This window comes from Geotrypetes seraphini, chromosome 2, assembly GCF_902459505.1.
Source record: "Geotrypetes seraphini chromosome 2, aGeoSer1.1, whole genome shotgun sequence".
Classification (NCBI taxonomy): Eukaryota; Metazoa; Chordata; class Amphibia; order Gymnophiona; family Dermophiidae; genus Geotrypetes; species Geotrypetes seraphini.
Genome location: NC_047085.1, coordinates 324,794,801 through 324,812,078, shown reverse-complemented (window position 1 = coordinate 324,812,078; position 17,278 = coordinate 324,794,801). Strand labels below are relative to the sequence as shown.

The following is a 17,278-nucleotide window of genomic DNA, read 5'->3' as shown; positions in this document are numbered from 1 at the left end:
CCTATTATATATCATGTCTGTCTGTCCAAGTTAGACTGTAATCTCTACTGAGAAGGGACCATCTATTAAATGTCAATATATGTACAGCGCTTCATATGCCTTTCAGCACTATATAAATAGTAGTAGTTTGTTACTGATACACCTGAAGAGTTATCAGCCAATTTCATCTTTGCCATTTTAGGGAAGCATTTGAGAGCTTAGTTTTACAATTGATGGACTTATTTAGTTCAATAAATTTTATTGAGTTTTCCACAGAACAACAGTGACATTTCAATATATGAGATGTGTGGATCCTAAGTTCCAATGATCTCTACAATCATACCACATAGGTCATTAAAAGATCACAAAAAAATAACTGAACTAGCAATGAGTATCTAAGGGGAAGAAATCTGCAAGTCACTATACTGAGTGAATGAACCCCAAATCTCTTTATATCTCAATAATGCTCCATTTCATTCTGCTAAATGATATTCATATTTAGCTATTAAACCGACATGGTTCCACCACTAGTGTACAGACATCTATGCTGTGTTTCAAGTGAAGGATCACAACCTTAATTGCTATTGCGATAAGGATATCAAATAGTGTATGCAACTCCAGTTGAAAATCAGGAAACAGTACCATTGATCAAAGAATAATTTAACAATGACACAGGCACTTCATAGAGTAATTTTGTAAATGTCCCAGACATTGTGTCAATATTGCATTAGCGATACACAAAGAGTACGTGTTCTCACCTGTAGACAATTCCAGCAGTGGAATTGATATACTAGAGTTCCAGCTTTTGACTGGTGTCCAAATTGCTTTATGTGCAATATGATACAAAGACCAAAGAATCAGTTCCGAGTGCACTGATCTGTTAACTTGACACCAGAAGCACGCCTATTGTAGGTGCAAGTTTGAGATTCAGTTCATGCTCCCAGATAGATTAAATAATTAAAGAGGTGTGCTTAGGATGAGTAATGAGGAATCTGTAGAATTTAGATGCTACATGCTGTACTTGCTGTCCCATTTGCAAAACTTGAAATATGTCTTGTGTATTATCTAGCAGTTCGTTTTGCTTTCCAACTAAATACCATTGGATGCAATTTCTAAGTTGTAAATAGTGATAAAAATAGTCTAGCAAACCATAATAGGTTTTCAACATCTGAAAAGAAAACCTTATTGTCAACCAGAATATCTCTCAAACAAAAAAATTCTCACATTCTGACCATTGTCTCCCAAAAACTGATAATTGGCCAATCATAAATACAGGATTTCCCCAAAGTGGAGTGGTTAACGTGTGCCAATAAAAAAAAGTTAGGACTTTATTTAGATGTATTAACCGCCTTTTCATGAAAATTCACCCAAAGCGGTTTGCAATACACTGAAGAGTAATCGGGTACCTGGGGCAACGAAGGGTTAAGTGACTTGTCCAGAGTCACAGGGAGCAGCAGACTGGGATCAAACTCATGTCGTCAGGATGCTGAGGAAGCAGCTCTAACCACTAGGCTACCACTCCCCTCCCCTACCTTGACTGTAGTTGTGTTTTGATTACTAAACAATCACCTCAATTGAGCAAAACATCAGATATAATTTAGAGCAGGGATGCACAAGTTCAATCATAGAGGGCTACAACTAATTAGGTTTTTAGGACATTCTTAGTGACTATGCATGAGATAGATATGCATACAATAGAAATAGTATGCCCTCACTCTCTCATGCATATTTCTTCAGTACATCTTGAACCCTGACCTTATGATCTACAGAACTGAAACCCTGCGATAATATGGACAGCATTTCATTTAGATAGAGCATAGGCAGTCCAGCAGGGATTACTACTATTTTAAACATTTTTTTTAACACTGGTTAAAAAGAAGGTGATCAATGTTTAGGAAACATATACCTTGTACTCCAGCTAATTAGATAGCCTAAAATCTGGCATAGGTTTTAGTGTCTAATGATATATTAAAATTGTAGCACACTCTATACATTGGTCTTACTCTTACCTCTTTTTCTCTTTTCTTTTTATCATCTTCTTTCTTCTTTTTACTCTCTGGCATTAAGTCATCAAGCCAGCTTAGTTCTCGTTTGGTAAAACCAAAGTCCAAGAGCTTGCGAACAAACACCAGTGCAAGAACCTGAAGGCAAATACAAATAACTAAAAATCAACACTACTTATTACCAAGAAGTTACTACAGGAAAGTGAAATTTGCATGTATTATGTTATATGTAATCTTATATGGAGTCACACACAAAACAGTGGGAACAGACAATGAACTCTCTACAAAAGTAAAATAATATATAAACAAACTTGTTTATTTCAAAACAAATGGACAAATATCAACTGTGGACCCGACACAGTATTGTGTTTCAGTGTATCAAAACACTTGCATCAGGGGTCATGAGGTCAAACCAATGCAGAAAAAAAATCAAACACTGAAAAGCTATCAAGCTTGAACTGTTTGATAACTTTTCAGCATTTGATTTTTTTTCTGCAAGGGTTTGACCTCATGACCCATGATGCAGGCGTTTTGATTCGCCGAAACACAGTACTGTGTCAGGTCCACAGTTGATATTTGTCCTTTTGTTTTGGAATAAACAAGTTTGTTTTTATATTTTTTTTTACTTTTGTGGAGTGTTCATTGTCCGTTCCCACTGGTTTTTGTGTGATTTTGAACCTGTGGGTTCTTGTCCTGTTGGACTTTTGCTGTTGGCTTGGCCTTGACATCTTATATGGAGTGCCATTCTTTAAATAAAATATATGTAGAGCTTTCAAAAGAAATCTCCGCATGCATGCTCTTTTGCCAGTACTCTTGCTGTGCCCGTTTTGATCCCCACTGAGGAGGTGATTTTCAATAGTTCCCCCCTCCTCCATCCAGGTATAGTATACAGCAGTTTATTCAAGGAAAAAAATTTGAAAATATAATGGATTGGGTGTTAACTTAGAGTACTTTTATATTTCAAATTTTCTTAAGCCTTGACTTTGAAATATAAAACTACTCAAAGTTAATGCCTAATCCATTTCTTCATGTAATGATGATTTGAATATATTTTCTAAATTTTCAAATACTTATATCCTGCTAAATCCTCACCAAGAGGAGTTTGAGGTGGATGGTGAACACAATAAAAAATAAGCCTTTGCCTAGTAGTTCCCTATTTGGTAAAAGAATAGCTGTGGATCTACTTGCCAGGTGAAGATAAAGAAGAAAGGAAAAAAGGAAAAGAAAGGGAAGGGGAAAAGGTAAGACAAAGGGTGGAACAGAAAAACGACAAAAGAAAAAAAGGAAGAAAACAAAAAATGGATAAACATAACTATGAGTGGTACCTACTGAAAACCTTAAAGGAAAACATTATAATCTGTCTCAGTATTCAAACTGGATGGCTGTAAAGTTTTAAGGTAATGTATAATTCTCTGTTCAATATCTAGGGTTAGGTTTAATTATTTTAAAAACAACAAAAAACCCTTCAAATCCTTTATCTCATGATTCTTATTAATCCAGTGTAAACAAGAGGAGCTCAGAGAACTTTTCAATGTAAATTGCTTCTATGTTTAATAATTCGTGCTTTGATTAATCATTTGGTTTTGCCCACATAAAGTAATTTTCAGTGGCATTGTAAGACATAAATGACATATGCAGAGCTGCAATTAGATTAGTGTTGCAAAATGTATTGTGTGTGAGTGGAGAGATGCTCAAACTCCTTAATGTCCAGGCTGTGAGGGCAGACCGAACATTTACTGCAACTACTATGACCAAAGTGGACAAAGCTATGGGACCGGATGAAATCCATCTCAGGATATTGAGGGAGTTCAAAAAAGTTCTGGTAGACCCTCTTTGTTTAATAAATCTTTGAAGATAGGAAAGGGTCTGTGAGATTGGAAGAGTGGATGAGGTCCTTCCTAAAAACGGTGACAGAGGAAAAAAAATAGAACACTACAGGCCAGTAAGCCTCACTTTGGAAAAATAATGGAGGCACTAGTGCTATCTGGTTCACTGATTCTTTGGTGAATCGATTCAAAATCAATTCGTTGTCTGAGAAATCAGACTCACCGATTCAGCGACTCCTACCCCAGTGAGACCAGACATACCTCAGAGGCCTCCTAAAACAGCAGCGGCAACAGCCCTCAGAACAGGCTGCTTCGCGGCCTTCCTTCTGCCATGTCACTGATGTTCTGTCTCATTGTGAGCAGAAAGGATGGACTGTGCAGGTTATTTACTGTGTCAGTTATTTACTACCTGTTTTCACACATGATAGCAAATTTGTAAATTCAGTCTAAGGAAAACATCATTGTTGAATTAAATCAATTTTAAAATGTCAAAGAATGAAGTATATTTTCTTACACTGACATTATAAATGACCTAACAGTGTATTACATCCTAGAAAGATTTAATGCTGGTACACAGAATTTCTACATCTTCCACAGAGAAGAAAATATTGAACCTTACCATCATGGGGAAGACAACAGCAGCATCAGAGACTTTAATCACCCACAGAAGTATGAGACATGTAAGCTGAATAACTGTGAAGACATGGACCTTCCAAAGAGGCACATAACGCAAGTAGATCAAGTCAGGCTGGTGTTTGGCAGGCATTCCAAACAACTTTATACGGTCAAATAGCTGAATGGAAAACATCACAAATCATTTCAAAGTGCACCCCCTTCTAAATTAAAATGCATAATACTCAGCATAATAAAATTTCCTCCTTGCCTCATTCTCCAAGTTAACATCAATTCTAAATAAAACACAATGCCTCAGAAAGCTAAAGACTGATTGTATGCATGATGTAAGGTACAATTACTGAATCTCTCCATAAAGAATTCCCACCAGATTTACCTCAAAATATTCTAAACTTTGATCCTTGCCTCAGTGCTAAAAAAGCACTTTGGATTAAAAAAGTAATTACACCTAAGAATACCTCAAAGTTTGGTTCTTGGACCTGTTCTTTTTAACATTTTTGTAAGTGATATTGCTGAAAGGCTGTCAGGTAAGATTTGCCTCTTTGTGGATGATACTAAAATCTGCAATAGAGTAGACACCTGATAGTGTGAATACATGAGGAAGGACCTAGCAAAGCTTGAAGAATGGTCTGAAATTGGCAGCTTATTTTTAATGCTAAGAAATGCAAGGTCATGCATTTGGGCTGCAAAAATCCGATGAACGGTAGGTACATTTCAAAGGTGGGGTAGATCAAATTGGAAGAGGTAGAACTACATGCCAAAGAAGTATTGAGTCAGAATAAAAATTGAGTAGGAAAACCGATGGCAATTTGGAATCCTTATGGATCGAAATTGTGTATATGAAGAGGAAGAATACTAGATGGGCTATACTACCATCTGACTGACCAGAATGGACAGATGATGAAATGGTGGTAAAAATAGAAAAGCTAACAAGTTTGGCAATACTATAATAAAGTGAAATTAGGTCTTAATTGCTAATTTTCTTTCCCTGTGCCCTTCTAGACCAATCCAGACACTTGTGTATTGCTCTCCAGCCACCAGGTAGAGACTAAGAACTAATGAATTATGACATTCTATATAGCATTCAGTGCAGCCTAGAAACATCCTGTATTATCTTGGCAAAGCAGTAAATTTAAGCTCCCTCTCAACCAGTAGTTTCAAACTCAAACCCTTTGCAAGGCCACATTTTGGATTTGTAGGTACTTGGAGGGCCTCAGAAAAAATAGTTAATGTCTTATTAAAAAATGACAATTTTGCATGAGGTAAAACTTTATAGTTTATAAATCTTTCCTTTTGGCTAAGTCTTAATAATAATAATAATATTATAATTTATAGCTAAAGAGACATATGATCAAGAAACCGTTTTATTTTACTTTTGTGATTATGATAAACATACCAAGGGCCTCAAAATAGTACCAGGCGGGCCACGTGTTTGAGACCACTAGTCTAAACCCAACAGAAACAACACACAGAACTGAGCAAGACCACCACCACAAAAAACTAGAGAGGCAGATTACAGAATGACAGGAGACAAATTTGTCCCCGTCCCTGCAGGAACTCAATTTCCCCGTCCCATCCCCATGAGTTTTGTCGCTGTCCTTGCCTCATTCCTGTAAACTCTGCCTTAACCTCACAAGCCTCAAATATGATTTTAAAGTGTTTGAGGCTTGTGCAGATGAGGACAGAGTTTGCAGGAATGGGGAAGGGACAGGAAAAGAACTCGACGGGACGGGAAAATGAGCTTCCACAGGGACAGGGAAAAATTTATTCCCGTGTCACTCTATTGCAGATTTAACACATTCAATTTTTGCTGGCGCTTCCAAACCCAGAAACAGGAAGTTACATCAAGCTTTGATGTAACTGTCTGTTTCTGCGTCTGGTAGAGCCAGTCATAAGCTACCCTCCCTATGAAGTGATTGGTCTCACCTTGGAGCTGCATCACCAAATACTGCACAGCCAGCCTGCTGCAGGGCCTTGAGCATGTGCAGATGCTCAGGGCTGTGTGATGCAGCTCTCAGAGTCACTGCCATGTGGTGTAAACTATAGATCAGTAAGCCTGATGTCCGTGCCAAGCAAAATGGTAGAAACTATTATAAAGAACAAAATTACTGAACATAGACAAACAACTTAGATTTAGACAAGGGAAGTAATGCCTCAACCATTTATTACATTTTTGAAGGCATAAACATACATATAGATTAAGGCTAGTCAGTTGATGCATTATATCTAGATTTTCAGAAATCTTTAGACAAAGTCTCTCCTGATAGACTCCTGAAGAAAGTAAAAAGCTATGGGCTAGAAGGATTAGAACTAGTTAAAAGAAAGACATTAGAGTAGGGTTAAATGGACAATTCTCTCAATAGAGGAGGGTGAATAGTCATGTGCCGAAAGGATCTGTTCTGGGATTAGTTCTTTTTAATGTATTTATAAATAACCTGAAAATGGGAATGATGAGCGAGGTGATTAAATCTGCCAATGGCACAAAACTATTCAAAGTTGTTAAATCAAATGCAGATTGTGAGAAATTGTATGGGGCCCTTATGAGACTTCAAGATTTGGGCATCCAAATGCCAGATGAAATTTAAAGTGAAGAGTAAAGTAATGCACATTGAGAAAAACAACCCAAAATACAGCTGCACGATACTAGGTTCCACATTAGGAGTCACCACCCTGGAAAAGATCTAGGTGTTATCATGGAAATACACTGAAATTTTCTGCTCGATATGCGACCACACCAGCCAAAACAACAAACAGAATATCAGGAATTATTAGCAAGGGAATAGAGAATAAAACAAAGAACATTATAATGCCTTTATTGTTCCAAGGTGTAACCACACCTAGAGTATTGTATGCAATTCTGGTTGCCACATCTCAAGAGATATAACAGAATTAAAAAGATACAGAGAAGGGCTGAAACAAATCTCATATGAAGAAAGGTTAAAAAGGTTTGATCTCTTCAGCTTAGAGAAGAGATAACTGAGTGGGGATAAGAAAGAGTTCTACAGAATCCCAAGTAGTATGGAACAGGTGAAACAAATCAATTAATCTTTCAAAAAAGTACAAAGGCTAGAGGACATGCCATGAAGTTACATAGTAATATGTTAAAATAAGACATTTTTTTTTCTCAATGCATAATTAAACTCAAACTCATCACCAGAGATGTGGTAAAAGAAATTAGCTTAGCCAGGTTTAAAAATGGTCTGTACAAATTTCTGGAGGCAAAATTTATAAACCTTTATTAAGATAGACCAGGAATAGACATTTATCCTAAGTATAGGATCATCCTACTTTTTGGAATTTTTTAAGGTACTTGTAACCTGGCTTGTCTAATAGACAGAGGGCAACATGGACCTTCAGCTGGCCCAGCACAGCAATTCTTATGTTCTTATAAATAGTGATGCAACTAAAGTCTCTTCTGTTTACCCCTCAGAGTTCAAAGTTATTTGGCTATTGAATCCACATGCTGCACTATATTAAGGCAGATGAAGTAGATAAAATACCATTAACTTCATTATGACATACGGCAATATATTGAACAGGCATATGGTTAATATATTCTTGAAAAATATGAACCTTGAAATAAATCACATTTATGGTTCAAATCATGCACGATGTAAATTATATATAATAGTGAAAAGGATTTATTTCATGGTTGATTTGAATTTGAACCTTAAATATGATTTAACACATGCTAAGGTTCTTTTTTTTTTTTCAAGAATACATTCACTATTTGTCTGTTCTAAACATAACCAAATTATGGCACAAAGCATCTGGCAAACGTATTTGGCTGATATATGTCATGTCTGGCAATTACATTCTTGGCATCTTATTTTTAGGCTGTTTCAAAAATGTACTGTATAGTTATACCAGTTGGATCACCTTCTAGGACTCTCTCCTTTGGAACTATCTTAAATCTCCAGATTAGATAATTGATGAATTCAGCATTTCACTATGATTTCTAGTAGTTCTAATTTTCAGTTACTTCACTTTGTTTCACCAACCTCAAAAATTAAATTTTTCACAAGCTCCTGTTTCACAAACTCTCTCTCGAAAACATAGAGGGCCATGTTCAATAAGATATCTAAGCTAAAAAAGTCCAGAGTTGGATATCTATAATATCAGGCCATAATCGAAAAGATGTCCAGGAAGATAGGACTTTTTGGAGTAATTTGGACTGGTATGATCGTTTTCTTATCAGGCAGCTCAGATGTGGAACAGTCTTCCTTAAGAAATAAAAAGCCTGAATTCATATATTAGTTTTTGTAAAGTTTTAAAGACCTACTTTTTTGATATATGTTATTCTTGATATTTTATCTCTTTGTACAATAAAATCTCCAGACTCTCCTTTTTTAGTTTATTTTGGCCTCAATACATTTCTTAATAGATTTTATTTAGATAAGAAAATGCTCTCCGAGGATCAAAATAGATAAAAAGTACTGCTTTTAACAAAATAAGAGAGCTTCAAATAATAACACACAAACAAGCACATGAGAAAAATAATAGTGTAAACATATATATATATATTTTTTTAAATTTCACCTGTATGCCTTTTAATGAGGAAACACCCATGTACAGAAAAACGCCATATAGCACTGGCATCGGAATGAACTGGAAATAAAAATAAATTTTGCTAATTAACAATGTGAATATTGAAATTATCACAATACAGTACAGTGGTGCCTCGCATAACGGACGCCTCGCACAGCGAACGCTGCGCACAACGAACTTTATGTCTTGATCCGTACAACGAACTTCGTTTCACACAACGAAGTCGCCCGAGCTGCATCCTTCCGCGCACGCACTGCGCTTAACTGCCCTCTCTCCGCCTGGTTCCCTCTTGCCCCCCCGACTCCCCGACACGATCGGGGCAAGAGGGAGCTCAAGCCCTCTTGCCCCCCCCCGACTCCCCGACACGATCGGGGCAAGAGGGAGCTCAAGCCCTCTTGCCCCCCCGACTCCCCGACACGATCGGGGCAAGAGGGAGCTCAAGCCCTCTTGCCCCCCCGACTCCCCGACACGATCGGGGCAAAAGGGAGCTCAAGCCCTCTTGCCCCCCCGACTCCCCGACACGATCGGGGCAAAAGGGAGCCCAAGCCCTCTTGCCCCGCCGATTCCCCAACTCCCCGACAATATCGGGCCAGGAGGGAGCCCAAGTCCTCCTGGCCACGGCGACCCCCTAACCCCACCCTGCACTACATTACGGGCAGGAGGGATCCCAGGCCCTCCTGCCCTCGACGCAAACCCCCCCTCCCCCCAACGACCGCCCCCCCCAAGAACCTCCGACCGCCCCCCCAGCCGACCCGCGACCCCCCTGGCCGACCCCCACGACACCCCCAACCCCCTTCCCCGTACCTTTCTGTAGTTGGCCGGACAGACGGGAGCCAAACCCGCCTGTCCGGCAGGCAGCCATCGACGGAATGAGGCCGGATTGGCCCATCCGTCCCAAAGCTCCGCCTACTGGTGGGGCCTAAGGCGCCTGGGCCAATCAGAATAGGCCCGGGAGCCTTAGGTCCCTCCTGGGGGCAGGGCCTGAGGCACATGGTCGGGTTGGGCCCATGTGCCTCAGGCCCCGCCCCCAGGAGGGACCTAAGGCTCCCGGGCCTATTCTGATTGGCCCAGGCGCCTTAGGCCCCACCAGTAGGCGGAGCTTTGGGACGGATGGGCCAATCCGGCCTCATTCCGTCGATGGCTGCCTGCCGGACAGGCGGGTTTGGCTCCCGTCTGTCCGGCCAACTACAGAAAGGTACGGGGAAGGGGGTTGGGGGTGTCGTGGGGGTCGGCCAGGGGGGTCGCGGGTCGGCTGGGGGGGCGGTCGGAGGTTCTTGGGGGGGGGGGCGGTCGTTGGGGGGAGGGGGGTTTGCGTCGAGGGCAGGAGAGCCTGGGATCCCTCCTGCCCGTAATGTAGTGCAGGGTGGGGTTAGGGGGTCGCCGTGGCCAGGAGGACTTGGGCTCCCTCCTGGCCCGATATTGTCGGGGAGTTGGGGAATCGGCGGGGCAAGAGGGCTTGGGCTCCCTTTTGCCCCGATCGTGTCGGGGAGTGGGGGGGGCAAGAGGGCTTGAGCTCCCTTTTGCCCCGATCGTGTCGGGGAGTCGGGGGGGCAAGAGGGCTTGAGCTCCCTCTTGCCCCGATCGTGTCGGGGAGTCGGGGGGGCAAGAGGGCTTGAGCTCCCTCTTGCCCCGATCGTGTCGGGGAGTCGGGGGGGGCAAGAGGGCTTGAGCTCCCTCTTGCCCCGATCGTGTCGGGGAGTCGGGGGGGGCAAGAGGGCTTGAGCTCCCTCTTGCCCCGATCGTGTCGGGGGTGCCAGGGACCACACGGAGTCACCCACCGTACCACCCGATTCGGGTAAGCGCAGGTATCGGTGGGTGGCTTATTTGCGGGGGGGTGCCTTATTTTACATTTTTTTCTAAAAAGGGGGGGCTGTCTTATTTGATGGCCCTGCCTTATCATCGGGGAAACACGGTAGAAAAAAAAAAAAAAATGAACAGTTAAGTCCCAGTTTTTGCCGCTGAGACTCTGCCCTCTCACTGTAAAATTAGACTCTACTTAGTCTGTCTTTAAATTTAAAAAATGTGTGTTGTTTTAAAAAACAATTATGTTTTTAGATGTATCTAAATAAAAATAATAACCAAAAATTTATCTTTTTTTATGTCATCTTAGCATATTTTATGCTACAGAACGAATTATTTTTTTTAACATGTATTGTTATGGGAAAACGCGTTTCACACAACGAACGTTTCACATAACAAACTTGCTCCTGGAACGGATTAAGTTCGTTGTGTGAGGCACCACTGTATATCAAATTCTCAATAAACTATCCCAATTTAAAAAAAAATTAAGGCAAGGACATCATTAACTTCTACAGTTTTATTCATCATTTTTCAACTGTGAGGTAGGAGGGGTCTACTCTAGTAAAAACATTTTAATGTGACAGCCAAGACTACCATAGGAAAAGGTAACCTGAAGAAGGAAGGGGGGAGTCTATCCAGTGATAGTACTGTATATCTGGCTGTTCAGATAAATTCAGAGCAACTGAACTTTTATCTATTTATGCCTCCCCTCCTAACATATCCCCTAAATCAGAGGTTCTCAATACGTGCTAGGTGTACCCCAGAGGGTATGCGTACCATTATCAGGGGGTACATGCTGACAGCTCCGTATGTCTTCCAACTTCCTATTGCAGTTGCGTATCTCCCGCATTCATAGTCTTCTCTCCCAGCCTCTACCCCTCCTTCTTCCTTGGACTAGCAGTGGCAGCTCACTGTATGTTTTTATCTTCCTCATACAACTGCTGCTAGTGTTAGTTTAGCCAGCGATTCCATCAGGCAGCCTCAGGGCCTTTGCTAGGCCAGCCCGCTTCCAATGAAAGAGGAAGTTGCATCATCAGAGATGGTCTGGCCTAATAAAGACCATCGAAACTGCCTGATGGAATCGCTGGCTAAACTAACACTACCGGCAGATGTGGGGAAGTTAAAAGCACACAGTGACTTTGGGTTCCCTTGCTTGTTTTCTTGCTGTTAATAATTCAGTTTGTTGTATTGTTTTGCTCTTCTCACAGCAAGGCTCTGGCAAGAAGTGGTACTCATGTTCATTTCTGTGATAACCAGGTGCAGGTTTTGCTCCAATTGTTGAATGTTAGAGTGGATGGGGAGTGGTATGGGTAGAGGAACATATATTACATACATGATGACATAGTTACTTTGTTATTGTATCTCTACTGTTTTCTTGCATAGTCATCAATAAAATTGTTCAAACATAAAAGCACACAGCGAGCTGCTGCTAGGGAAAGCAAAGGTACTGCTGGACAGGGGAGGAGGAAAAAGGAAGGGAGAAGAGGTACTGCTAGACAGGGGGAAGGGAAAGGGAAGGGAAAAAAAGGTGCTGCTAGACTTGAAGGAGAAGGGGAGGGAAAGGAATGGTGCTGCACACTGGAGGGGAGGGTGAGATAGTGCATGGGAAGAGAGTATATTAGGTGTGAGTGGGGTTGGGGGGAGGAAAGGAAGGAAAATTGTTGCAAGAGTGAGAATGATGAGAGAGGAAGAAATGGACATGGGTGGAAGAGAATGAGAAATGATGCATGGGGAGAGAACATCTTAGCTGTGAATGAGGTTGGGGAGAGATGGATTGGGGGATTGGAAGAAGGGATGTCACATTTGAGGGAAGGGGGCGAAGGGAAAGAGAAAGCATGCAGGAGGCAGAAAGTGTTGGACTCATGGAGAGAGAGGAGAGATGGATGGGGAGGGCAGAATGGAGGGAAGGAGACATGTCACTCAGAGGAAAGGGGAGAGGGCAGAGAGTGAAAAGCTGGACTCATGGAGAGAGATGTTGGTTGGGGAGGGAATGATGATCAGAGGAATGAAAGTATGCAAAAGGCAGAAAGAAAGAAATGTTGGACTGGTGGAAAGGAGGGAGAAATTTTGAACTGGGAGGGGGGGGGGCAGAAAGGAAGAAGGGAGAGGAGGGGAATTGTTGGATTGCAGGGGGCAGAAATGAGGAAAGAAGAAAGAAATGTTACACTGGGGAGGGGGAGAGATGACTTAAGGAAGGGAGGAATGCCAGACCAGGGAATGGAAGGGAAGAAGGGGAGTCTGGTAACGCTATAATTAATAATAGCAAAGATGCCAGATTGTGGGAATGGGGGAAAGGAAGGAGAGATATAGCAGACTATTTGGGGGGGGAGGGAAGGAGATAGATGTCAGACCATGGAAACGGGGAGGGAAGGAGAGAGAGATAGGAAGGGAAGGTAAGACATGAAAAAGTAGATTTTGAGAAGAAAGCAGAAAAATGGAGAAAAGTTGAATGTTAAAAGTTAATACCAAAGATGGATGCAGGGTAGAAAGTGAAGGAGAGGAAAACAGACAATGGATAAGGCGGCCCTGGAAACATAGTTAAGAGCACAGAAAGAAGGAAGTACAACCAGAAACTGGGAAAAGATGATTAGAAAAATAAAATCACCAGACAACAAAGGTAGGGAAAATTATTTTATTTATTTTCAATTTAGTGATTAAAATGTGTCAATTTTGAGAATTTATATCTGCTGTGTGTATACTGTATATATGAAAATTGAATGGAAGAAATTGCATTACAATTAGTAATGGGGGTTGGGTGGAACTTGGGTGAGTCTGGTGAGGAGCTTGAGAAGTCGGTGGTTAGGGGTACTCCGTTGATATTTGTTAGACTTAGGGCAGGGGTTGGCAATTCCGGTCCTCGAGAGCCGGAACCAGGTCAGGTTTTCAGGATATCCACAATAAATATGCATGAGATAGATTTGCATCTCAAGGAGGCAGTGCATGTAAATCCATCTCATACATATTCATTGCGGATATCCTGAAAACCTGACCTGGCTCCGGCTCTCGAGGATCGGAATTACCTACCCCTGACTTAGGGTGTACTTGGCTTGAAGAAGTTGAGAAACACTGCCCCAAATATAAACCAATCCTCAACCTCCGTCTCTTCCACAATTCAGCCATAATCACGTTTTCAACCCCTTCCCCTCAAAAATGCCACCCCACCTCAGTTAATCCCCTCACTATTTCCAAAGGCTTTATTGTCAGTGCTATCTTCCACAAGCATTTCTTTCAGGCATCATGTCTCAGCAAGTTTAACCCTGATTGCCTGAACTTTCATACTATTGTGTCTCCTGAGAATTATGCAATGGGCAGGGGACTACAAGGCTCAAACTTACTAACTGCAGGACTGTCCTGGAAAGAACACAAAAGTTGTTTTGAAGATAGTGCTGGCAGCAAGTCTCCAGAAAGTGAGGGGAAGAAGATACTGGGGGAAGATAATCAGGAAGCCATACTTAAAAGTTAGTGGGTATCATTAATGGGTCTCGAACCTTACAATAAGACCATGGCCTAAAGTATTTTGTATATTACCTTCTTATTGCCAAAGCTATAAAGTATTCTTAAAAGCATTCTATCAAACAGAATTAGCAGAATTCAACTGCATGATCACTAAAGAAAAATATTCAATATTTCCCAATATTCAAATTAAAAAACCTCTGCAATTTTTTAAAAATTGAATATACATTTGATCTGCTTGCTACAAGTATGCACAATTTTGTAGTTCTTTGTAAAGCCACAATACAAAGTTCAGAAGAAATAATGTTCAAACTCTGGAAAAACTTTCTCCTTTAATGAATTCACAGGAATACTTTTTTTTTTTTTTTTCTCAACACTGTATTTGGCAAATGCATTGGACCTTCACATTATAGGAACACTTTCTGGCATATATTTCAATTGCCAATAGTTGTAATTTTTTTAAATTATTGGTCCAAATCAATTCTAAACAAGTAGTGGGGAAAGCAGGGACTAGTTCATGGAAATCTTTCCAACTTGTCTTCATATTTAAATGTATGAATATGGTATGCATGTATCTCTGTTGGGTGCGTTTATATCTGCTTTATGTTTAACTGACAAAAGAGATTAAGAGGCAGTTGAAAGCAAGCAATTGCCTACCTGTGTTTCATTGTATCAAAATGTTATGCTGCAGAAGCAGGAACAAATCCCACAGAAATACAGGCAGCCATTTTCTGGAACCTGTAGTCTTGCTTATCAGCCCTATTTTTTTTTAACTATATCTTTCCACTGGGTCTTCAAGACCAAAATTTGGTTTTGTTTCTTGAAAATTATGAAGCATTATTTTGCAGCCTAACACAGACATTTTCAACTCCTTGTGTATAATTTCTTTCCAACCTACAGAGGGCTAGAAAGATTAGAAATGAATCTATATGGACCAATAAGTTACAGTTTGCCAAAAAGCATTCCTATGAAGATCCAATAAATTGAACAAATTTATTAAAAGGACAGATTTTTAAAAAGATTGATACACAAAAGATTGAAGTTAAAGGTAATGCTCTGCCAAAAAAAAGTTATGAGCAATCACACACATGATCAGAGGAAAAGAAAATTTCTTAGGAAATTTATCATATGCATTTGAGCATGTTTTATAGAATCCTGTAAACTGCTAAGTGTCACAGAATCTAACTTTTTATTATTATTGAAAACAAAACATAGCCAACCTAATCATAGACCATCATGAAACAACAAAACAAAAGGATGAAATCAATATGCCAACCTGTTAAAAAATGATTTGGCAATTTAGATTTTGTATTTTAGAATATCATGGAATAAATTTTCTGTAATTATTTTTTAATTTTTTCATAAATCACCAGCAAACCAAATGCTATCTATAGGCATTTTTTTTTGGTCCTAGAAAGCTCACAATCTGTGTTTGTACTTCAGGCAATGGATGGTTAAATGATTTGCCCAAGATCACCAAAAGATGCACTGCCACTTGAACCAAGATTCTCTGATTCAGAGAAGGTCTTACTCCTGATTCTCCCTCAATTCTCAGCTTGCTGCTCTAACCATTAGGCTATTCCTTTCCACTACACTGATAATTCATGGAGAAAATTTTTGCCTATATTTTTAACCTTTCTGAAATCAATGGCAAAATCCTTTTAGTAATTTCTATATTAGAAAACTCAAAAAACAGTTGAATGAGCACCATAATATGGTTCAAAAGCTGTGTAGCTTCTCTGGCTACTTTTCTTAACTCTTCCTACAAATACTGTATTATTACAATTAGATTCCCAGTAAGAAGGATTAATAAATTACTACATCCAAGGGTTTTGATTCATCTATTTCTTTGCTCATAGTTTGCACATGTTATTTATTTATTAAAAAATTTATATACCGCATAAAACTATGTGGTTAACATATTGGTTACACACATAATATACTGATCGCCCTTTAGTCGCATAGATATGAACAAACAATAGACAATCATATCAATAAAACATTCAACAATAAAACTGTAAAAAGTTAAAACCTAGATATTTGTTGGCACTATATCTTACAGGAAGAAAAAAAGTACCAACATTTCCTAAAAAAGCATTAACAAAGAGCTGCATTTTCAACCACAGTATGCCTGGTAGAGCATTCCAAAGTTTGACACCTGCCATCAACATCATTAATGCTCTAATTCTAACATGAATAGGCATCCTCCCCTCTAAACTCAATTTCATAATGTTTTCAGACCTTAGATTTCTTCTAGGTTGGTAAATTTCAAACAATTCTTTTAGTACCCTTGGAGCAATATGGTATCTGATGGATGATTGCAATGATCTTAAAATGTACTCTTTGCTGAATAGGCAAGCCAGTGTAACTTTTTCAAATATGTGAGCTCCTAGGAATCCCCGTAATCAATCTAGTGGCCGAATTGATCAGCATCTGCAGTGCCTTCAATTTCCTTTTAGCAATTCCCAGATACAGTGAGTTACAATAATCTACCCTACTCAGTATCAAAGCTTGGACAACACTACGAAAATCAGATGCTGGTAATAATGGTTTCAAGTCTATAAAGTAGCTGCATTTGCATATAACCTACCCTAATCGTTTCCAAGCACACTCGCAAGATGGTCATCTCCTTTTTCACTGGCTATTTCTCCCCCATCACAACCACATTCTCTATCTCAACGTTGTCTCTTTGACCTTTCACCACCATTACCTCTGTTTTATTAATGTTTAACTTCAAGTCATGCAACAATCAATCAAATACTTTACCTTTAAAACAGAGGTCATAAATACAGACAGCCCCATAAGGACAAATATCAGTAAACCCGTTATTCGCTGTTCCCGAATTCCTAAAAACTTGGGTTGCTCTCCTGGGGCAGAACATTCCGATTCCAGTTTTAAGCTGTTCACGTGACTTATGGAAAGAACAGTAGCTGCAACAAACCAGGGTAGTCCCATGATGGAGCAGATGCCCAGCATCACAGCAACTATAAGCAGATCAAGATGGTAACCACAGCCTTTCTAGAAAGTCAAACAAAG

General features: G+C 40.1%; 1 protein-coding gene across 5 annotated transcripts in view; it reads right to left on the bottom strand.

The window, feature by feature from the left end:
• Positions 1–17,278, bottom strand: part of SLC4A7 (solute carrier family 4 member 7) — a 363,361-nt gene that overhangs the window by 36,288 nt on the left and 309,795 nt on the right. For all 5 annotated transcript variants that reach the window (XM_033930147.1, XM_033930146.1, XM_033930149.1 and 2 more), the window contains 4 exons: positions 17,009–17,260; positions 8,981–9,049; positions 4,428–4,601; positions 1,989–2,120 (listed from right to left, as the gene is read on the bottom strand). In XM_033930147.1, coding sequence (XP_033786038.1) covers positions 1,989–2,120; positions 4,428–4,601; positions 8,981–9,049; positions 17,009–17,260 — 627 coding nt within the window. The remainder of the gene's footprint in view (positions 1–1,988; positions 2,121–4,427; positions 4,602–8,980; positions 9,050–17,008; positions 17,261–17,278) is intronic.